Genomic DNA, 23,256 nt, shown 5'->3' on the forward strand with positions numbered 1-23,256 from the left:
ACAAAGAACAATCAGAACTCCTGGTCTTAAGTGGCTTGGAATGTGAAACTAAGAAGTCTCTTAGATATTATTAGAGGACCCCACAGAACCCATTGGTGAAAGTTTGGAAAACATTGGGCTTCTTAAAATTAATTCTTGTAGTGTGTTACGAAAGATGACTGAACCAAAAGGATAACAGTGTTTCTGGTTCTGTTGTTAGCGTTCTCCATGGAAACATTGCTGAAGCTTCTGGACTCAATTTCCTTCCCCATGTGTGAATGTCACTGAAAATATCCAACTCCATTCTATCCCCATATAACTTCAGAAACTAAGCAAAATGAAGACTCAAAATTCATTTCAAATAATGAAATGAAGATATAATGTAGAATGTAACTGGGAAAAAACCTGGTTTAAATTCTGGAAAGTACCAACTATGCAATTCTGGATAAGTTGCTTAATCTTGCTTAGTCTAATTTAATGCCCATCTCACAGGATGTTATGATGATTAATTTAATATCTTTGTATAACATACAGTGTTATGTAATTTCTTCCTGTTCTTCTTGAGTAAATTCATATCTTTAAGCAACTCACTTTAAGAAATAGTTACTTACTTGCTTAAATTACTCTTACCTTCTATTATCAGCTGAATTGTGTCCTGCTCAAGTTAATATGTGGAAGTCTTAACCCCCAATACCTCGTAATATGACTGTATTTAGAGATAAGGCCCTTAAATAGGTAATTGACGTAAAATGAGGTCAGATGGGTGGGCTCTATTCCAATATGACTGGTGTTCTTATAAAAAGAAAATATTAGGACACAGACATGCAGAGAGAACAAAGTAATTATTAGTAACCACGATCATGTCGTGAATGCATGGAATACGTCACCATTTGCCAACCACCGTGTCAAGTCAGCAGAAACTACAGAAATTAAGAGCTCACCGCAGAAATTCACACACCCGTGCACCAGGTAAGGGACCACAGGCAGAAGTTCACTCAGCCTTTCAGGGAGTCCCTCAGGGAGTGCACGCTCTCTCCTGGGCAGGGCGAGCACAGACACTTATCGGGAGTTGTACTACTTTTAAAATGCATTGATACAACCATGTCTCACTGGATGAGTCAGCAAACGCTTTTTGTAAACCCCAAATTCTCCACACCTCCTACCTTTGGCGCGGCCCTAGTCTCAAAGCTCCCGCCCCTGCTCCTCAGGCCGCGTCCCCATGTGAGGCGAGGCTGCGTGCGGACGCACGGCGAGCGCGCAGTCGTCCTCGAGCCCCGCCCCCACGGAGCCGCCTGCCGGTTTGAACCGCATCCCCGCGCGCGGAGGACGATGGGGCTGGCGCCAAGGGCGGGCGATTCGCCGCGGGAGGTGGCGCGGGAGCGCGGCATGGAGGTGCTGGCCTAGCTGGGGCCCGTGGCCCTACGTCGTCTGGCTGCGACGCGGATCCTGCGCACGCTGCAGGGCGGTGAGCGCCCGAGGGACCGGGAGGCGAGCCATGAGGCTAACCTCATGGCGAGCCGAGGACCCCCAGGCGGGTGTGGGCATCGTTTCCACAGCTTGCGTCCCCTAAGCCGCGCTCGGGCCATGATCACTCGGTGAAGCTGCGCGGCGACACCGCGGCCGACTTCTTCCCGCGCTGTGAGGACCTGTGCGCGCTGCAGGACTCAGTGCCTCTGCCCGCCTTGCGCCCTTCCCTGCGGGAGGGCCTGCTGGACTTAACGCCGACCGCCTCCGCAGGGTGGACTGGGCGCCGCTCCTGAGCACCCTCTGCCCCTGATCTGTATCCAGAGCTTCTTCCAGCCACGGCTGGGCGAGACAGGTTTGTAGTTCCCGCTTCCAGGGGCTCTCGTGTGGGCGCTGCGAAGCGGGGTTTTAGATGGTGCAAGGTGGAGGGTGGGCACTAGAATCGGTGCCCAGTGCCCGGGTGTGCGTGCACTAGACAGGGCGTGCGGCTTAGGACTCCTGCCAGCTCGGTGACCCCGGCCGAGTGCCTTAAGGCTTCTAGGTCTCAGTGTTCTCATCTGTAGCATGGGCTTAACAGGACCCACTCTCTGTGGCGGTTACAAGGACTCACTCTGTTAATGCTTGTAGACTCTGCAATGTAGAACACTTAGCACAGTTTGGAGCATCGTTAATTGTTCCACAGATGTAACCTGGTCTGTTGAATGACTTTGCCTGGTACAGACCAAAGCGATTAGGAAATTGATATATCCCAGCTTCATTTCCTTTCCATTAAAACAGGGCTCAGGATAAAAAAATCTTTTTTTAAAAAATAAATTCGTTTAATTAATTAATTAATTAATTTGGCTGTGTTGGGTCTTCGTTTCTGTGCGAGGGCTTTCTCTGGTTGCGGCGAGCAGGGGCCACTCTTCATCGCGGTGCGCGGGCCTCTCACTGTCGCGGCCTCTCCTGTTGCGGAGCACAGGCTCCAGATGCGCAGGCTCAATGGGCCCAGTTGCTCCGCGGCATGTGGGATCTTCCCAGACCAGGGCTCGAACCGGTGTCCCCTGCATTGGCAGGCAGATTCTCAACCACTGCACCATCCGGGAAGCCCAAAAAAGTCTTTTTTTCAATAGTCATATCATATAGTGGAAAGAGCACCGGTGTGAAGGCAGCTTAGGGTTTGAATTCCAGGGCTTATGCTGTCTGTGGCCTGCGCAGGTTACTTTTGAACTGCAATCCCCACACTTGTAAAATGACATTAAAAACCACTCTTTCTGAGGGTTCTTACAATTAATTAAGCACCTTATGTGTGTAAAGTATCCTGGCACTTGAATGAGTTGTCAGAACCAGGGGCTGCTGGAGACGATGCTTCTGCCCTAGGTAATCTCCCCTTCTACTGGGCAGCAGGTAAACACAAGCACAGTAGTCAGTGCTCTGGAAGAAGTGAGTTCTGGTGCTACAGAGCGCAAAATCTTTTTGTTTTTTAATTTAATTTTTATTCTATATTGTAGGATAGTTGATTTACAATATTGTGTTAGTTTCAGGTGTACAGTAAAGTGATTCAGTTATACATATATCCATTCCTTTTCAGATTCTTTTCCCATACAGTTTGTTACAGGATATGGAGTAGAGGTCCCTGTGCTATGCAGTAGGTCCTTGTTGATTATTTTATATATAGTCGTGTGTATATGTTAATGCCAAACTCCTAATGTATCCCTCCCTGCCATCTTTCCCCTTTGCAGAGCACAGAAACTTGGAAGGGAAAGTTCAGGGTAGGCTTCTTGGAGGAAGTGCCATCCTTTCTAAGGATATGTAGAAGCTCCTGGGGTGGCAGGAGAAAGCAGTGTGTTGAAGTTTGAGAAATGTAAGAAAATATGGCAAAACTAATGTACAGGACTGGAACTCAGGGTTTGGGAAAGAAATGAGAGTTGATACTGAGAACTTAGTGGGGCCCAACAGAAAGGCGCCTTGTTTGTCCTGTCAGAAGATTGGATGTTTATCCTGAAGGCTGTGGGAAACCCTAATAAACAATAAGATGGACTTCTGGTTTAGAGGCTCACTCGGACCTCCATGTGGAAGGCAGTTGATTGGGTGCAGCGTGAATTGTAATCTAAAGGTCCCACTTAAGTTATAAAAGGTTGGACTGCATTTTGGAGATCCGAGAGAGAATGGGTGGGGCCTGGTGACCATTTAGAAAAGGGAGGGCAGCAAGCGTGGGTGACAGTTTACAGCTGCATCTTTTTGTGAGATACAGAGCACAGTAGGAAGGGATTGGGGGTGGCGAGAGGATCTTACTTCATCTTCAGTGCTTTGGAGGGGCCTGGTAGACGGGTCTGGGCCCAAGGTTCAGATCTGGGCTTTTTGGGAGGACAGGTGTTTGAAGGCATGTGAGATACTTAGGTTACCCACAAGACGATACAAAGAATCATAGGTCTGAGAGTTTTTTAAGTGAGTATATATATATATATATATATATACATTTTTAAATTTTATTTATTTATTTATGGCTGTGTTGGGTCTTCATTTCTGTGCGACGGCTTTCTCTAGTTGTGGCAAGTGTGGGCCACTCTTTATCGCAGTGCACGGGCCTCTCTTAAGTGAGTATATTTGAGGATGTTTATAAGCTGAGAGAAAGTAGCCAGCAGAGGAAGGGTGTGAAGATTTAGGAGAGGAAATGATTGTTCATTTGTTTTCAAAAAGCTGAATACTTATCGTGTGCCTGGCCTTTTTCTAGGATCTGGGGTTCACACCATGTGTTATCTCTTCTGCAAGGACAGTTCAACTCATCCCCTAGTGAAGAGAAATCAGATTTTTCTTTGCATCCCATTCAGGTGTAGGAACTGTTCCATACCTCTGAAGGGACTTTACTTAACCAGAGTAATAAGTTAGAAATCAAAAGAAATTAGAGCTGGAAGGGACCTTAAAGACCACAGTACTTAATTTTGCCTAATATTTTACATTGATTGTAAGAAAAATTTATTGCAGAGCCCATTCTCTTCAGAGTTCCTTCACTGAACTTTCTTTATGTCTTGCATCCAGTGGGTCCAGCTTGTAGATTTTGGCCTCTTCCTAAATTTGCTTCTTCATCCACATTGCATTTTGCCCGGACTATGGCAGAAGCTCCTGGGTGGTTTCGCGGCCCCTGGACTCAGTTCCTCTAAGTTCATCTGCCTACTGGGGTTGAGTGATCTTCTAACATGAAAAGATACGCCTAAAATAATGCTGCTAATGGCTTGCCCACACAGAGTTAGTGCATACTAGCCGCCCAGTCTGTGCTCTGCCCAGAGGCGTGTAGTCTGAACTGTGCTCTACCGAGCCTCCTGGGGCTCTTTGGCCCTGAGGAAGGGGAGCTTTTTGTGATCACTCCCTTTATCTAATTGGTCCTTCAGCAGCGGGGTGCCTTTCTCTAATCAGCGGAGGCACCCTTACTCAGCCAGTGGTAGCCCCGGGCCTCATCACCTGTGGGATACAAGCCATGTTCTCTCCCAGGCTTGATTCGACCGACATCTCTATTTTCTGTCCCTTCTCACACTTGGACCCCTGGCCTTTAGTCATCGCCACCTGCAGTATTTACAGTGACCAGCAGGAGTCAGGCTTGAGTGTCTTTGCACAGGTGCTCCCTCTGCAGTTAATGCACCTCCTCCTCCAACTCTGCATAGCCTCATCTTTCTTGATTGTACTTCAGGTTTATCATGAAACCGTCGCTTAGACATAACTTTTTGCCTCCATAGGAACCTCTGTTCATAAAGGTTATGGTTCTTTATATCATGTGATTGAAATTTTGAGTTTATACATGTCCCTCGTTAATGAGGCTTTAAGGGCAGGAGTCGTTTCTAATCCTTAGCACAGAGCAGATGTGTTTTTTCTTTTTAGCTGCTTTTTAACGGTGATAAAATGTATGGTTTAAATCACTCATTTTACAATAATTTTGCTTTAGGTTTTCACAGAAATAAAGTTTCCAGAAGTTGTGTTCCTGCAATAAGAAATAAAGATGTGACCTTCCAGTTGTGTAAAGCTCTTAGATGCTGTGTAAGTGCGTCAGGTGCGCTAAGGAACCTGGAGCTAAGTGGGCTAGTTGTGAGAGAGAGAGACGTAACTATGTTAACAAAGGTGGTAAGCCTTCATTGTGTCCTGCCAACATTTGATAGTTGCTTTTGGGGCAAACTAAAGGGGTAAAATTTTAAACTGTTCCTCCCCATTAAAGGGATTGAATAAATCGGCCACTTTGGGGCACCAGTGTCTTGCGAATTGTCCAATTGGAGATGGTGGTTTAGAAAGTGAGTTTCAGTCTTGTTTAAGTCTCTTCCCATCAGACTGGTCTCGTGATTTCCTACACACCATGTTACTTCCTGTCTGCCTTTTCTTGGTGTTGTTCATGCCTGGATCACATGTACCATGGAAGTTTGTCATGCTGGATACTGTCAGAATTAATCTTACTTAAGTTTGTGTTAAGCCACAAACCACATGTTTTGTATATTTTCTGTTTTTTGTGTTTGTCTATATTTTTATGGTTTCTCTTCAAGAAATATTATGGGAAGGGAAATAGCAAGATGTGAAGAGCAAAAAAGTCATCATGATCTTTAAATTGTTAGAATATGTATCTGCAATCATAATTATAATGCACTGTGGTATGTGTTCAAATAGGAAATATATGTAACGTCCCGTAGGAGCAGCAAACTCAGTGGTGTTGGTGAGGGTGTGTCATGGAAGTAATCACAAAGCAGGTGACTGTTGGTTGGGGTCCTGAAACATTAGTGTGTGTTCCCTGTGTCCAGTAGTGGTCTGGAGGGGTCAGGAAGCCTGCCTTTCAATTTGGGGGAACAGAGGGTTTGAGGTCCTCCCTCTTCTATTGCTCTAGTATACTGCATAGCAGCTAATAAAATACTGGGTTTATAGTTGACATTTAAATCGCTGATTGATCATCAAGATTGGCATGTATCATTGGAAATGAAAATCGGAAGAGTCTTATGCTCTTTAGGTTTTTCTTTTTTTTCCTTTGTCTCAAAAGTATGTAGTACTTTACTGAGTGGTTGGGAAGAAAGTTTGCAGTATCCAGTGTATTCAGTTTTAGTACCTAAATAGAATTAAACTGTTGCTGTAAACTGGAATAACACTTTGTTACTGACAAGTTTTAGAATGCATCAGTTCATCAATTACCTGTTTGGGAAGATTGCAGTTAATGATTTTAAGAATGTGGCTATAGGGCTTCCCTTGTGGCGCAGTGGTTGAGAGTCCGCCTGCCAATGCAGGGGATGTGGGTTCGTGCCCCAGTCTGGGAAGATCCCACATGCCACGGAGCAGCTGGGCCCGTGAGCCATGGCTGCTGAGCCTGCGCGTCCGGAGCCTGTGCTCCGCAACAGGAGAGGCCCGTGTACCAAAGAAAAAAAAAAAAAAGAATGTGGCTATAAACTTCCAATTGACTCAAGAAAAGCAAATAAATCAAGATTGACAAATGTATAGGCTCTTCATCTTATTGTGTGTGTGTGTTTTTATTTTCCTTTTAGTTATTTGTCAAGGTATAAAGAACTCTATCACTCTTAAGACAGTAAACTTCACGGGGTATAATCTGACATGGCAGGGAGCAGATCACATGGCCTAGATCTTAAAGGTGATTTTATGTTTAAACTTTCATGAAAACATGTGATTGAAGCAGATTAACATATTAATACAGATGGCAGTTAATTTTTGTCTTTTAATACATGTGAGTGCAGCTTCTGTTTTGTTGAAAGAATCTGACCAAATGGTAATGTGAATTGCTGTTGCATAAAGTATAGTGTTGAATCCCCAGTCTTTGCACTTGAGTTTAACAACTCTGTGGTTTTCTATCTTCTTCCTGAGACACTATCTCAGGTCCATCCTCGTCACACAGAGTGGTAAATTAGAGAATGATTAATATCACCATTTACAGAAGTGAGACTGAAATCTCAACCATCTTGAACATAGGAACTGAAGGGGCCTCTCAGCAGTTCAGAGAGTTATTACCAAGCCAGTCGGCTGAATTCTGCTCAGTTTTCTCTGTAGCAGAGCCTTCCAGGTCCTTCTTTTGAGCTTATTTATTTTTATACACAATTCTGTGTGGTTACTGTACATAATACTAAATAGTTGTATTAACTGGGTTTAACTGGTGATGTATTTACATCAAGATCTAACTTCGTTTTGTTGATATCTTTTTAGGGGCTTGCCATTCATCAAAGCTCGTGATGTATGTAATCAGTTGCTGGTGTGTAGCTATCATATTTATGATATGTAGGGCTTGAATTGGGAGAGGTGGATGGTCATTCTTATTGCTTTTTAAACTGACAGAGCCTTACAAGAAGCATTTCCCTCTCTGAAATAAATCTGTGTAGAACTTGTCTGGTCGCTCTCCCAATGCAACTGTGTAGTTGTGTGGATTTGGCACACAACTGGCAGCCTTGTGGTTGTCTGTCTGTTCTCCAGTCCGCACATCAGCTGTTACCCAGTGAAATGAACTTGACTGCCATTTCTGACCCCTCATATGGAGCTGTCATACTCAAGAATGTTCATATGTTTTCAAGAAACGTTGTTTGAGGGCTATATGTACAAATTCCTGATCGAAAAGCCAATATAAAGCAACATCTCCCAAACCTCTGCTCTCTCACCAAGGCCACACACATTCCCTCGCTTCTGGCCTCATGGCAAGCTAATACTGTCAGTATCAGATTCTCCTTCCCAGTGGTTCTAGGAGACTGCATAGTTGCTCTGTGAAAGACACCACTGCTGAGGTTGAGAGAAGAGCATCTTGGGTGTCAGTGCTGCCCTTTCATGCCCAGAGAGAGAGGTGTGCACCTCGTTCTCCTGTTAGGGTTTTCCTGTGCTGCAGGTTTGCTGCTTGTTGTCAAAATGATGTCCTAGTGACTTGTCTTCTGCATAGTTACATAATCCCAGCACACTTCTTTATGATCTGTAGAATTTTGTGGGGTTGTGGCCAAGTCAGGTTTTAAATGTTTGGAAATGTCCAATTGAACAACATTGCAGTGGCAGTGAAGCTTGACAGGAGAATTGTATTACTGTTACCCTAGTTTTGGCTTAAGGGTGATGAGAAGATGAAATTTTGATGGGTCAGTTTTAGTTATGTATGTGTATGTGATTTACTTTTTAAAATTCTAACATCTATTATACACAGCTTAGATATGTTGACTTTCTGATTATTCTTCTGATTGTTTATCAGTCCCTTTACTGATGTATTTTCCTCCAAAAAACTACATTTTCTTCCAGACTGTTTTTGTCTGATAGTGAAAAATAAATTTTTCATTTGCAGTCTAAAGTTGATCTGAGAAAAAATGGTTACCTTGGATCTTCCCTTGGCTTCTGTGAAAGAAACTTAATAAAATAATATGGGCAATTCCCATTACTAATCTTAACCATGTACAACAGAGGTCTGTACAGTAACATAGCAAAAATAAGTTACTGTACTTTTACTTAGTCATTGCCTGTTTTAGACTAAGGAGCAGTGAGAGACGTTTATAAATAATGATACCTCAGATCACTTTTGTTAAATGTCCTCTAATATTTGCATATTTGGTATCTGGCTTGTGTTGTCTTTTATACAATCTTGTCTTCTTTCTTTGCACTGTAGTTTAACAACTCTGTGGTTTCCTATCTTCTTCTTGTGACACTCAGGTTCATCAGAATTTCCTGTGACTGTGACAGTAGAGAGTCCTTCCTCCTCAGAAATTGAAGAGGTCGATGATTCCTCAGAAAGTGTTTAGGAAGAGCCAGAGAAAATTTGTTTGAAACAAGAAGCATTGCCGGTACAAAGGTATCACTTTAAAGCTATAGAGAAGATTATTTTTCAAACGGAAGGCTAATTGCAACACGGCACAGCTTGTGTGAGGGTTCTGTTTTCTCCTCCCATCTGCATTGTATCCCCTTGAATGGTTAAGCTTAGACCAAGGTGAATGGTGGACATTTGAACTCTAAGAAATAAAAATCAAAACATGTCGTTAGCAATATATTTTCCTTTCCTTAGAACCTTAGTATATTAGATTTAGGGAGAACCTTAGTGATCATACGATAAAGAAATTGAGTTCTGAATGAATATAGTCAGCTGATTCAGTGCTCTTGTTTTACAGATGAGAAAATTGACAGTTCTAGTTGAACTCTCTTTTTACAAGAGGCAAATATGGCCGCATTTTAAATAAAAGTAAAGTTGAAAAAAGTTTTGATGTTGATATTCTCCTTTCCTAAACTAAAAAAATATCAAGAAGCTACATTCCATTACCAAACAAACCTGACCTCTAATGTCATTCCATACTATTGTTTGTATGGACAGAAAAGAAAAATGGATTTTCATAAGAAATTTTTGCACCTAAAAAATAATACATTTATTTTATTTCAACTTTAATGAAGAGCTGAACATTTCTAGTAAATAAAGGAACACCATTTGGGGGGGACCTTGTCTTTGTGCTACAAAGTCCCATGTTTAATTTTTTAAAATTATTTAATATGATTTTCTTTTCGTATGGAACTTGTCCGGTTTCAGAACTAATTATCCCATTATTGTAGGACTATGGGAATTAACTCTTTGGTTTTCAAAAGAGAAAGTTAGATTTTATTTTTTTAATTAAAATTAATGATAATATAGAGAAATTTTAAGAAAAAAACTTAGAAAATTATGAAATGTTAGAGTAGGAGAAATTTATAGTTCATGTAGAGTTACCCTCTTTCATTTTATAAATGAGCACCTACAATTTGTAGCACGTAAGTGGTTTATTAGTAAATGGCAGAGTACGACAAGACCCTAGAGCATCTAACCCGCATTCCTTGTCATTTTAGATGTGTTGTATTCATTTCCTTCACGAGTAGACCAGGAGATTGTATTTCTAATAGCAATGATAGACACTGGGGGAAGACCAAGAAGTTTACACACTGGGACCACAGAATAGCAGATTCAGAATGCACTGAGAACCCTTTCAGCTCTTCTCCGTTTTGACAAGACACACAAGGATGGCATCGAAGTGTTTAATTATATAAGCCCACAACAATCAAGAGATTTCAACATAGTTTTGAAAGACAGAAGACAAGTGGAAGAGTGTGAAACCGAAGCAGTAGAACAGAGGAAAAGCATCATCTAGAATATGCACAGGGACCACCTGCAACTGAGGAGGATTCTGACCCCACCTGCAGAAGTAGCCCCATGCTCAGATGCGCATGTAGGAGAGAGGGTGGAGTTAGTTAAAAGTGTGACTGAAATAGGGGAGCTCATTGAAGGGTTGTGTTTGGAGGAGCAGACTCCCAGCCCTGCCCTCACGCTCCTGAAATGAGATGCTTTCATTTTGAAAACAGTGAAACTGGCGAGAACTAGGGCAGCTAGTGTGAGTTTTTACACCCTAGAAAATTGTGTTTGGGGGGGATCCTATTACAGTTACTCCCCGCTTTTTCCTGCATAAGAAACCAATCAATCGTTGACTTCAGGGAGCTTTCTGCACTCATTCTTAAATAGAAAATAACTGTCATTTGCCTGATAGTTGAGTAAAGCTTCCAACATGAGAGGGGGAAAAAGAGTGAAAACATATCCTAGTAGGACCAGGGACAATTTAGGGAACAAAATAATTTAAGAAAAAACCCTAATTAGTATCCTGAGAGAGGTTTAAAAAGAGCTAGCAACTATAAAATAAGATTAGGGTGTTAATTAAAAAGAGAATGGTCAGAAAGCAAGAGAGGTCTCTTGGAAATGAAAATATGGTTGCTGAAATAAATTCAGTAGGAATCTAAAAAATTTCTCATTATATAAAAAAGAAAGACACAATGGAAAATGTAATAGCAATAAGTTAGAGAGGCTGCATCTGGGAGATGCAACATGTTACTATTAGAAACTCCAGACCCAGAAAAAAAATGGAGGAAAGCTGTCAGGGGCAAGAAAATTCCCCACAGCTGAAAGTAGACATCAGGCCTCTGATTGAAAATAGTTACTCAAGTTTTGAGCAAGATGAACAAGAATAGACTCACACCTAGGCACCCTTCATTGTGAAACTTTAAAATACTGAAAAAATAAATTAACATAGAATAAAATACTGACAGGATACATCCATTCCAGAGAGAAAAATACTGGTCACCTAAAAAAAAAATAGTAAAAATCTGACTTTATCATACTTGTCCTCAGCACCATGGATCCTGGAAAGAATTAGAAAGATACCTCCAAAGTTTTTCAGGCACATAATTTTCACCCTAGGGGTTTGTATCCAGCCAAACTATCAGTCATAAGTGGAGGCTGAAGAAGATATTTTGTACACAAAGAAATTTGAAAAATTGACCTCCTGTGCTACATCTTAAGCTATTTATAGAAATAATCCAGCAAAATGAGGCAATAAACCAAGAAGGAAGGTAATAAGCGATTCAGTGCAGAGAGCAACTAGTCTAGATTGGATAGGCTTCTATTGATTGTGTGATTGAGAGCTTAGAAACACCTTGAGGCATATTGTACTTACTAGGTATTAGGCACTGTTGGAAGGGAGGAGGGAGAGGAAGAGGAGAAGGAACTTGAACTCCAGAGGACAAAAGGCTATACTGACATAAACATGAAGCAAACTAAGCTATGGTTGATTTTTAACGTACTATTGGTGAGGAAGAGAAGAATCCACTTAAACTTGACACTATAGATGTCCCCCTTTTCAGTGACACACAGGGGTAATGACCACCTATCTAATTTGTTGTCCAAACCAGAACTTGTCCAAACTCCTTACACTTCAATAGTGTAAGGAGGCGCTCTAATATTGTAACATCAGGACAACAGGTATAAACTGGAACAGCCCAAGGCGGCTTGGGGTATGTGGTCACCCTGCACAAGGGCAGTGACACTGACACAGTATGGAACGAGGTGTAGTCTATACACAGAGACAGTACATCTGCAGTGGGCAATATTAATTTCATTGTAATAATAGCAATACTGTCTTGGCTTGCAGCTTTTATTGTCAACTTGCATGTAATAACAAATAACTAACCTAAACTATACTTAGTATGTATTTGCATTAACTTGGTATGTACTGAAATGTACTAGTATGTACTTAGTATATATTAGGCTCTAAGTGTTTTTGCATATATTAACTCATTTAATCCGCTGTATAGCCTTATGATGTTGATGCTAATATCATTCCCACTTTTGTGAAAAGGAAGCTAAGACAGGGTAGGAACTTGCCCAGGCTGTACCTAAATTAGGGTTGGATCGAGGCTTTGAGTTTAGGTTCTCTGCCTGTTGTCTTAAACCTTACTGCCTACTGACTCTCAAATAACAGAAGACTTAACTGCACATAGAACAGAATATAAATTTCAACTTTGACAATGTAAAAGCTAGGTTTGGAAGGTAGACAGGAGGTAGAAAAAAGGGAAGATGGTATGAATGTCCTCATTTTACAAAGCGTGATGTTGAGAGAGTTTATAGTTGATCAACAATGTAGGTGTTTAAGTATATCACTACAAGTCAAAGAGATCATGAACAGTGGAATAACTAATGATGACATAACTTTACTGAGCAGTGTGGACATAGGAAGAGTGTAGAGGAACTAAACCCTTACTTAGTAAAATAGAAAGTGAACAGATAATGCCACCAATTTAGTCAGAAAATGGTCATGTAAGAGTATTACTTGGAAATGGAGAAGAATTCAAAATAACAACAGTTGAACCTCCCTGGTGTCGCAGTGGTTAATAATCTGCCTTCCAAGGCAGGGGACACGGGTTCGAGCCCTGGTCCGGGAAGATCCCACAGGCCGCAGAGCAACGAAGCCTGTGTGCCACAACTACAGAGCCTGCGCTCTAGAGCCTGTGAGACAGAACTACTGAGCCCACGTGCCACAACTACTGAAGCCCGCCCGCCTAGATCCTGTGCTTCACGACAAGAGAAGCCACTGCAATGAAGAGTAGCCCCCGCTCACCGCAACTAGGGAAAGCCAGCACGCAGCAACGAAGACCCAACTCAGCCAAAAAAAAATAAATAATAATAAAATAACAATAGTTGACGTAAACCTCATAAAAAAGGAAATCCAAACAGCCAGTAAACACAGAAAAGTGTACGACTTCATTAAGTAATAAGAGAAAAGTGAGTCAAAACCAATGAAACTACATGCCCATCAGTTTGACAAATACATAAATAAAGTGTGGTACTATCAGGTATTGTAGACCTGGAGTACTATGGGAATCCTCTACCCTGCTTACACTGGAGTATAAATCAACACAACTACTTTGGAAAGCATTTAGCACTCTCCATTAACTGAAGGTATATAAATAGCCTGTGAGCCAGCAGCCCTCACCCCTGCCCTGTGTAAATGCACCAGAATAACCGGTACAGCAGGATTCCTGTCCATGATTTGCATTAGCACAAACTGAAAACAAACCAAATGTCCATTAAGAGTCAAAAATTTAATAAATTATGTGTATTCGTACAGTGGGAAAACTATCAAGCAATAAAATTGAATGAACTAGAGCTACAGGCTGCAATGTGGATGAATTTTTTAAACCAATGTTGAGTGAAAGAAATAAGATAGAAAAGATTTCATATACTATGATCATCTACATAAAGTTAGATGTTGACAAAACTAAACTCTTTTGTTAGGGATGCATGCAGGTTAAAGGAAAGGATTGTCAAGAAATGAGGATGGTGTTTAACTGGGAAGAGAGAAGGAGATTGTGATGGGAAAAGGATATGGGGGGGTTTGAGATGCTGACAAGTATCAATACTTTCAGATTCGAGTAGTGTTTATGTAAGTATTCTCTTTTTATTTGTCACATTGACAGTTTTGTTCTGTGCACTTCTCAGTATGCATATCTTATTTTATAATTAAAAACCTGAGTAAAGAATTGGTCGCTTCTTGAGTGCTGGATGTGGGAGTGGGATGAGACTATTTCATTTTAAGCCCTTCACTACTGTTTGCGTTCACATGTTATTCATTCAGCGTTAATTGAACATATGCTGTGTACCAAGCACTCTTCTAATTTTATATGTGTTTTAACTCATGTAATCCTCACAAGAGCTCTGTGATATGGGAGCTCATCTCCATTTTATAGATAAGGAAGTTAAGACCTAGAGTTATAGAACTTGTCCAAGGTTATATAGCTAATGGGTAGTGCCAGGCCCATTTGCCTCAGAGAATCTGAATTTTTACAATATAATCTAAAAGAGAAATTTAATTGCTAATTATAAGAAAAAAAATTGCACATTAAAGAAGATGACAAGTTTTCATCTATCCAGTTAGAGAAAAACACACAGTCTGTCTTTCACACACGTACATCTTGTATTGGCAGGGATTTTCCTTATTAAGCAATTATTTATTGACTGTCTACGTTGTGCTAGGCACAGGTGCTGGGGATAAACACTTAATAAAATACACCCCCTATCTTCAAATAACTTGCACTCTACGTGAGGAAATAAGCCAACAGTAGTAGAGGTTATATACCAAGTGATACATTGCTGATGGCAGTATAAAATCTCAAATCTTTTGCAAAGAAGTTTGGAGATAGCTACCTCAGAGCCTTAAAAATGTTCATTTGCTTTGATCTCAAACTCATTTTTATGGATTTATTGTAAGAACGTATTCTCAATATGGAAAAAAGCTTTCATGCATAAAAACGGTTATTGTCTGATAATATTGAAAAGTTGGAAAGAATTTAAATGTGTAAAATGGTTAACCAGTAAACCCACTCAGTGGAATATTTTGTAGCCCACACAAAAAAAATCAAGGTTATGAATCTCCTGATTATATGAGAAATGATTGATTTCAATGTTAAATGGAGAAAAGTTGAACATAAAATTTGATATCCAATATGATGGGAGCTTTGTCCCAGAAAAATCACCCTAGCCCGTGTACAGAAGGGAGGAAGGAGAGCAGATGACAGGAAGGAAAATTATTCCAAAGCCTTATCATTAGTCTTACTTAAGTAATAGAATATCAAGCAATTTTACTTTCTAACTTTTTCATTCCATATTTCCATGTAAGGGACATGAATTATGAATACTTTGTAGGAGGACAGTACACTTTTTCACAAAAATTTAACACTGTGTTCTAATTCCCTCCATTAGAGGGAGAAACTGTTGCATGTAATTGCACTTTGATGTGCTATTTAGAACCAGTCAGGAATTTTAGTCTACTTTTCTCTGACTGTGGTGAGGGTTTTTTGTTTGTTTGCTTATTTGTTTAGGATTTCTTTGAAATCAGTTTTAGAAGATTGATTAAACCATCATATTAAAAGTAGAGGAATTTTGCAATTTTTTTTCCTTTTTCCCCATTGAAAACTTGACTGGCTTTAGTAATGAAACATTAAAGAATTTGAAGTTCTTAGACTCTCAATTTTTTAAACATGTTCTGAATATAAAAATATATGTTCATTGAGCAAATGTTTGTAAACAATGAACAGCTTCTTGAAGGAAATAGAAGCCACCTCTGCATGTACACACACCTAATCTGCTCTTTTGTCTTAAAAAAGTATCAAAAATATTTTGCCATGTCACTAAATACTCTTCTACATCAGAGAATTTGATTAAGCTTATGCATCATCTCCCAGGAAAAACGCACAGATATATTATGAATGTAGAACTCCTGAAGCCCATTCATTAACTCTGGTTGAGACCTCTTGTCATTCTTTTCTTAGTGGCTTCATAGCACATTCCTTCAGACGGTGAGCTGTTTTTCTTTAAGCCAGTCCCAATTTGGAGGCTCTTAGCTTTCTTCTAGGGTTTGGTTATAAACAATCTTATGATATCATGTTGGTAGATAAATCTTTGCCCACATCTTTGATTTCCTTAGGGTAAACTCCTGATGTAGGATTGTTGTTAGGTACCAAGAGCTACTCTCCAGAAAGTGATACCAATTCCTCTCCCAATGATGGCATATAATAGAGTTCCTCATTCTTTAAGTGATTGTTCAAAGCAGTTAAAAGGTATAAATATACCGTACTGTTTTCATAAGTATAGGAATTCTGGTTGTTTATCGCTGCATAAGAAACCACCCCGAAACAGTGGCCTAAAACAATGACTAGTCATTTATTTTGTTCACGAACCTGGAGGTTGAGTAGGATATTGATTCTTTTACTACACTCTTACTGACTGAAAACAATACCTATTTGACTAGCTCACAGTTCTGCAGGTCAGAAGTCCAGGCACAGCGTGACTGGGTTTCCTGCTCAGATACACACGGAAACATGTGGGTTCCCTCCTGAGAGTGTTAAAGCACGTGAAATTTAAGTGTAAGACATTGAGCCCCAAACGTTGGATGTTCACCATAGTTTGTGTGGGTCACAGAGCTGAAATCAAGATGTCAGTCAGGCTGTGTTAGCATCCAGAGGCTCTGGGAAAGAATGCCTCCAGGCTTCTTCGGCTTGTTGGCATAATTCAGATTCTGCAGTTGCAGGACAGAGGTCCCCATTTCCTTGCTGGCTGTCAGTCGGGGGACAGTCTCAGCTCCTAGAGGCCTCTCGCTTGCCTTCCCTGCTGCAGCATTTGACTTCTTCAGAGCCAGCAATGGAGAGTCTCCCTCTTGTCCCTTTTGTACTTCAATTCAGGAAGAGTTCAGGTCCTTTTCATGGGGTGCCTGAGTAGGCCATATCCACCTAGAATAATCTCCCTATCTTAAAAAAATCAACTGATTTTGAACCTTAATTCCGTCTGCAAAATCCCTTCACTGCAGCACCTAGATTTAGAGGTTGATTGGATAAGTGGAAGGTTTGTGTACTTCAGTAAGTAGGAGTCTTAGGGGCTCTGTTAGAATTCTGCCTATGCAAGCAGTGTCCCCCCTTCACGGACCGAAGTGTCTTATTTCCTGAAACTCCTAAGGGAGTTTATCAGTGTTCATTTTATTTCAGTGACCTTGGTGAATGGGAAGACTACCACCTCCGTGAGCAGGAATGGCACCCAGCGTCCTGAGTCCACAGTGTGGCTCTGCTACTTAGTGGTGTGACCTTGGCTGTGCTGCTCTACTTACTCTACTTCTCTGCCTCTGTTTCCCTCATCTGTAAAATAACATGGAGTTAAGTGATTGTTCTTTCCTCGTACGGTTTGTTTTTTTTAAAATAAATTAATTTTATTTTTCTATTTTTGGCTGCGCTGGGTGTTTGATACTGCTCTCGGGCTTTCTCTACTTGCGTCGAGTGGGGGCTGCTCTTCGTAGTGGTGTGCGGGCTTCTCATCGCGGTGGTTTCTCTTGTTGCGGAGCACGGGCTCTAGGCGTGCAGGCTTCAGTAGTTGTGGCACGCGGGCTCAGTAGTTGTGACTCGGGGGCTCTAGAGCGTAGGTTCAGTAGTCGTGGCACACGGGCTTAGTTGTTCCGAGGCACGTGGGATCTCTCCGGACCAGGGCTCGAACCCGTGTCCCCTGCACTGGCAGGCATTCTTAACCACTGCTCCATCAGGGAAGCCCCCTCTTAGGGTTTTGATAATTAGATTTAATGCCCAGGGAACTCCAGGAACAGTGCTTGACTGTAAATTGCTTTAAAAGTGATTACTTTTGGAGCTTCCCTGGTGGTGCAGTGGTTGACAGTCCGCCTGCCTGCCGATGCAGGGGACACGGGTTCATGCCCGATCTGGGGAAGATCCCACTTGCCGTGGAGTGGCTGGGCCCGTCAGCCATGGCCGCTGAGCCTGCGCCTCCGGAGCCTGTGCTCCGCAACGGGAGAGGCCACAACAGTGAGAGGCCCGTGTACCGCAATAAAAAAAAAAGTGATTACTTTTTTAAAAAATTCTTTTGAATCTGCAGTTAATGCAATTCAGGTGTGTTAAGCATGTTCATTAATAGGACTTCCTACTATAAAGAGACCCACAAATAAAAATAGAACTTTTCTTTCTTGTTCTTAACTATTTATTTCTGACTTGCTATGTTATACGCATATATGCCTTTTATGATGGGCTGCCACAAATTTATGTTGGAAAAAGTGGAATTTAAATAAATCTTTACTATGTTAATTTGATAGATTTTGATAATTCATTTCACTAGCATGGTATGATATTACCAGTAGCAGACTAAAATGTGAGTTCACTTCTGGCTCTGCCCCTAAATCCTGTTGAGTCCTATAGCTGGAAAGGCTTTTGGATATTATACTACGAATTAGTTATAACATTTACTCTGTTTGTTTAGGAAAAACTGGAGGAGTGCCTAAAGCAGTTAAAGGAGGAAAGATTAATAAGACTTAAGGCTGATAAATGAGTCAATGAAGTAAACAATTTCTTATACTTTTGGGAGTATTTTGGTTTTATTTCGATTTGATTTTAATCCATATACACATAGTTTGTAAACTTTAAAACTGTAATATGTTGCAAATTGGTTGTATCATATGGACTTTTGCATTTACTGGTATTTAGTGATCATATGATCTATATTCCAGAAAGCATGTTTTTAAAAATGTGAAAATCTCGTTTTGTGTGTGTGTGTGTGCGCGCGTGCGCACGCGTGCTTTTATATGACATTAGCTTATTTCCTGTTCATGATTCTTTGATTCAAGAAGGCACTTTTTGTGCATATACTATATATACAGTAGCATAAAAGACATAATGAGACTCTCCTGGCAATGAATTAGGAAAGTGAATCATTTAAATAAATTTAAGATATTGGAAAACTTCTAAGAATGTAATGAAAGATAAAATTATATAAGAATTACATCAGGTAATGTGCATGAAAGCAGGGCATAATCTAAAAAGTTCTATCTAAATATACTTTATCAGAGGTTGAGCGTAGGGAGGAATTTTTCAAAGTGCATCCACTGGATTGGCGGACACTCATTCAATAAATGGTGAGCACCTGCTTATATAAGGCAAAAGGGGCATCATGAACATAACAGCCTTTCTGAGAAGTACTGGAGTTGAGCTTATAGGGGGCTTTAAGTGCATAGGTGATGAGCGGAAGGGGAAGAGTGCGCGGGAGTGAACATTTTGAAGGAGCCAAAGAAAACATTGGTGATCGTACATTTAATAAATTGGGTTTGGTATGATTTAGGACTTTTAAACGTAAGCATTAGATATTTTGCTCGCTAAAGTTAATTCTTAACATCCAGCAGAGTTGTAATATGTTTTGTTCAGATCAGATTCTATAATTTACTTTCTAATTTAAGGGAAACTTAAAGCAGGTAATTTTCTAATGTGGAATGAGGCTCCATTATGAATTGAACCAGTTAGAAATGTGATCTTTTGTGAAAGATCGTTAATAAAACGATAACTTTGGTTTATTTATATACCACCTAAGCGTTATATAGGAAACTTTGTTGGGTGCCTGGGGGTTTTGGTTATTATGTGATATGGTCTCTGTCTTTACTGGTGGAGAGTTAGCTTAATTACAGATTAATTACATTTTGAGTGTTTTAGTTTTGTTCCTTGAAACTAGGCAAGACTACTTTTGATGACAATGAGAAAAAATCATGTCAGACATTTTCCGTCTTCTTTTATAGCTGGAACATGAAAATGCCCAGTTAAGAAATATAAATTTCTCTTTGTCTGAAGCCCTTCATGTCCACTCGTTGACAAGCATGATCCTGGATGATGAAGGTGTTTTGGGCAGCATTGAGAATTCTTTTCAGAAGAATTCTTTTCAGAAGAATTTCTTGGATCTCCTTAAATATGCTGGGTTAGTTCATTTCTCTTCATGGAGTTCTTCTCTTTCCAACTATAATGGTAGTTTGCTGAGGAACTGGAGCAATTTTCATCACTTACGTGGCCTTATTTAGCCAAATTTAGTGTAATTATAGGTAATATAGTTGACGTTTTAAAAGGAGGAATTAAATTTTTTAAGAAATGCAAATAGGGGAGCCTGCTTTGGTAGAGTGGGGAGCCTATTATAAAAGAGTAACCTGTAGACAGAGTAATTAGTAGGTACAGTTTTTTGTACAGACTAAATTGAAGGCAGTTTTCATTGAAAATATTCGGGAATGGATAAGAATTTTCCTATCTTTCATTTACTTTGCTTGTTTGATAAGTTTGAATTAAAGTTATTTTTGTCTTAGACATAAAAATTATTATTAATCTGCAGGGAAGATATAGGTCAGTGGTTCTCAACCGTGAGCAATTTTGCTGAAAGAGGGGAGTGGAGATTGATAGTTGATGGAGTGGTGTTTTGTCAGTGAATGAGTTGGTGTTGGGAAGGAAGGAACAAACACATTCTTGGAAACTGGAGGAAAGGTGGTAAAGAAGTGTGGGAATGGAGGTGTGACTGGCAGTGGACGGGGTGCATGGTACATGTTGAAGCTGCTAGTGAGACAGTGGGATGTCTCCTAGAGGATGAATCTGGAAAGGGCTGAGAATTTGGGGGAGAGAGAGGCTTGTAGTCTGGAGTAGGATGTTGGCTTTAAGATTTTAGAAGTATTTCATGATTGTAGGTCTGGGGAAATCTAAACTGCTCTTCTGTGATTATAATAACCTTTGTCTTTTCTCCTTTCCTCCTCTGGTCCAGGCTTGGGCAGCTGGCCACAATGGCTGGTATAGATCAGTCAGATTTTCATTTACTAGGTCGTCCCCAGATGAATTCTACTGTTAGTAGCCCACCTAAAGAAGAAAAGAAGGCACTTGAAGAAGAAAAATCAGAATCAAAGCAGAGTGCCCCAGGACCAACGCAAAATCTCCAAGTAAGTGGAGAGGACAGCACTTAAGGATTCTAAGAGTGATTAGCAAAAAGGAAATGACCAAGTCAGAGAGAAAATAATAATGGTCAGTCTCTAATAGTTCACATGCTCGGGAGCTAGAAGACTCTGGAGTCCTCTCCAAATCTGAGATTAGTAAATGTGGACCTGTTTCATGATACTGTATTGTTGTACATAAGAAAACTGGAAGTTCTTTAGAAAATGTATGAGTTAAAGCAAACTCTCCTTAATGAAGAAAGAAAACATTACAGAAAATATCCCAAATTTTAAATTGTATAAATGTCTGTTCTATTCATATTTTATCTAGGTTTCTATTTGTATGCAGTCAGCTTAACAATGAAGGAACACTAATGGAGGTACACATACTGATACAATTTTTAAAGTAAGTAATCTTGACATAGCTGATACGTAAGATATTACAGTGACTCACCTGGTCATGGGAATGGGAGGGGAAACCTGTCAGCTTTTCCTCCAGCCTCACTTGGAGCCCCCTTCGCCCAGCTCAGCCAATCTCAGACTGGTCTTGGGAACTGACAGTCTGGTCACAAACTATATTATATACTGTTTACATGTGCCTGGAGGATAGCAAAGAAATTAATTTTCTTACAGAGTAGGGTTTTATTTTTAGTGAGGGAAAGGAAATGGGTAATAACTACCCCAGTCACCAAAGTCTGAAAATGTAGCGGACATAGCCTTGGATATAGCTAGGTTAAGCTGAGAATCACTTGGCAGGATATAATTAGAGAAAAACTGGCTCTGAAATCTTCTGAATAATCAATTGACTGTGTTAATAATAAGATCACAGAGTAACATTGAAGTTTTGAACTCTACTTTTTAATGGTTGGCTTTGTTCATCACCGAATTTTTGTCTTGTCTTTTGTTTTTCCCTCCAGTTTCAGAAAATTACAGGTGATGCTGGGATTCCTTTGCCTGTCGACTCCTTCCATGTCCCAGTCTCTACTCAGGAGGCCTTAGAAACTTCCAAAGACAACCTGGGGGTCGCAGTCACAGAGCAGCGGCAGGAGTCTTTTGAAGATTTCATTGCTAGAACATATTCTCCTTCAGCAGACGTCATTTCTGGAACTGGAAGTCAAAGAAAAGAAGAGGAATTACTTAGAAATAGCAGGTCTTCTTCAGAGAAAATGACCAGAGCATAATATACCAAAAACTACTCTGCTAAGAAACAACCTGGGAAGGACCTGCATTCTTGCTCTGACTCACCTGTAAAGCAGAAAAGCCAAGGAATTGGGCAAAATAATTCTTTGCTTAATGAACCAATTAGAAGTGAGTCTTCGAAAAAACACATTTCTGTTAAGAAAGAGAGTACAATAGTGACTGTTTCTTCAAAGACAACTAAAAGTAAACTCAGTCTACTAGAACATTCTGAAAGTGATACTCTTGGATCTGATTGTGAATTTCCAGAAAGTATCCATATTCCATCACGCCTAACATAGGTCTAAATCTTTTAAAATCTTTTAAAATTATGTTTTTGCCTTCAAATTTTAATAAATTACTTATGTTTTTATTATAGCATATGGTGTTTTAAAATACTTGACTGGAAGCCATTAGAGAAAGATTTGTCTATACTTTTTTATTATAATGGAAGTTTTGGTGTATTTTTCCTTGTGACAGTTTGCACCATTCATTCAGCTAGTGTTTACTGAGGGCTTCATATGTACAGTCCTTTTCTGGGTGCTATTGCTTTCAGCAGTGAACAAAATAAAGCTTTTACTCTCCTGGAACTAACACTCTGTGGTGGGAGAAAACATAAACAACAAAACAGGGTAAGGGGTAAAAAGAGATGGGAATAATAAATGGAATAGTTTTACCATTTGGTTAACTGTCAAACTATTATAAATCGTATGGCCAGAAGCCATTGACATATTTTAATTCACAATAACCAGAGAGCATCAAACAATTTACCAAGGCACTTAACCGTGTTTATGGATTACAGCAACACTATGAGGTAGGGAACTATTACCATCCCCACTTATAGATGAGGAGTCTGAGGAGACATTTTGTGAGTTGCCCAGAATTACACAGCTGTAAGTAAGTGGGAAGCTGGGATGTGACCAGAACCCATGCTCTTTTTTTTTATGTATGGACTTTATTATGTTTCATTTGTTTCTGATTTATGTGATTTTTTAAAAGATTTTTTTTGATGTCGACTATTTTTAAAGTCTTTATGGAATTTGTTACAGTATTGCTTCTGTTTTATGTTTTGGTTTTTTGGCCACAAGGCATGTGGGATCTTAGCTCCCCAACCAGGGAT

The 23,256-nt window shown here is 40.3% G+C and overlaps 2 protein-coding genes across 2 annotated transcripts in view; one reads left to right on the forward strand and one right to left on the reverse strand.

Annotated features, from left to right (window-relative positions):
* Positions 1–1,289: 1,289 nt before the first annotated feature.
* Positions 1,290–22,730, forward strand: LOC132593354 (centrosomal protein of 78 kDa-like). Its single transcript, XM_060283560.1, has 6 exons — positions 1,290–1,798; positions 9,064–9,202; positions 17,230–17,393; positions 19,800–19,975; positions 20,798–20,969; positions 21,878–22,730. Exons 4-6 carry the CDS (start codon positions 19,878–19,880, stop codon positions 22,139–22,141), a joined length of 534 nt encoding a protein of 177 aa, XP_060139543.1. The 5' UTR covers positions 1,290–1,798; positions 9,064–9,202; positions 17,230–17,393; positions 19,800–19,877; the 3' UTR covers positions 22,142–22,730.
* LOC132598283 (uncharacterized) overlaps positions 21,797–23,256 on the reverse strand; it is a 47,888-nt gene continuing 46,428 nt past the window's right edge. Inside the window, exon 4 of the mRNA XM_070045003.1 lies at positions 21,797–22,067. The gene's annotated coding sequence lies outside the window, so the exon portion shown is untranslated. The remainder of the gene's footprint in view (positions 22,068–23,256) is intronic.

Source organism: Globicephala melas, chromosome 1 (genome assembly GCF_963455315.2).
Source record: "Globicephala melas chromosome 1, mGloMel1.2, whole genome shotgun sequence".
Lineage (NCBI taxonomy): Eukaryota > Metazoa > Chordata > Mammalia > Artiodactyla > Delphinidae > Globicephala > Globicephala melas.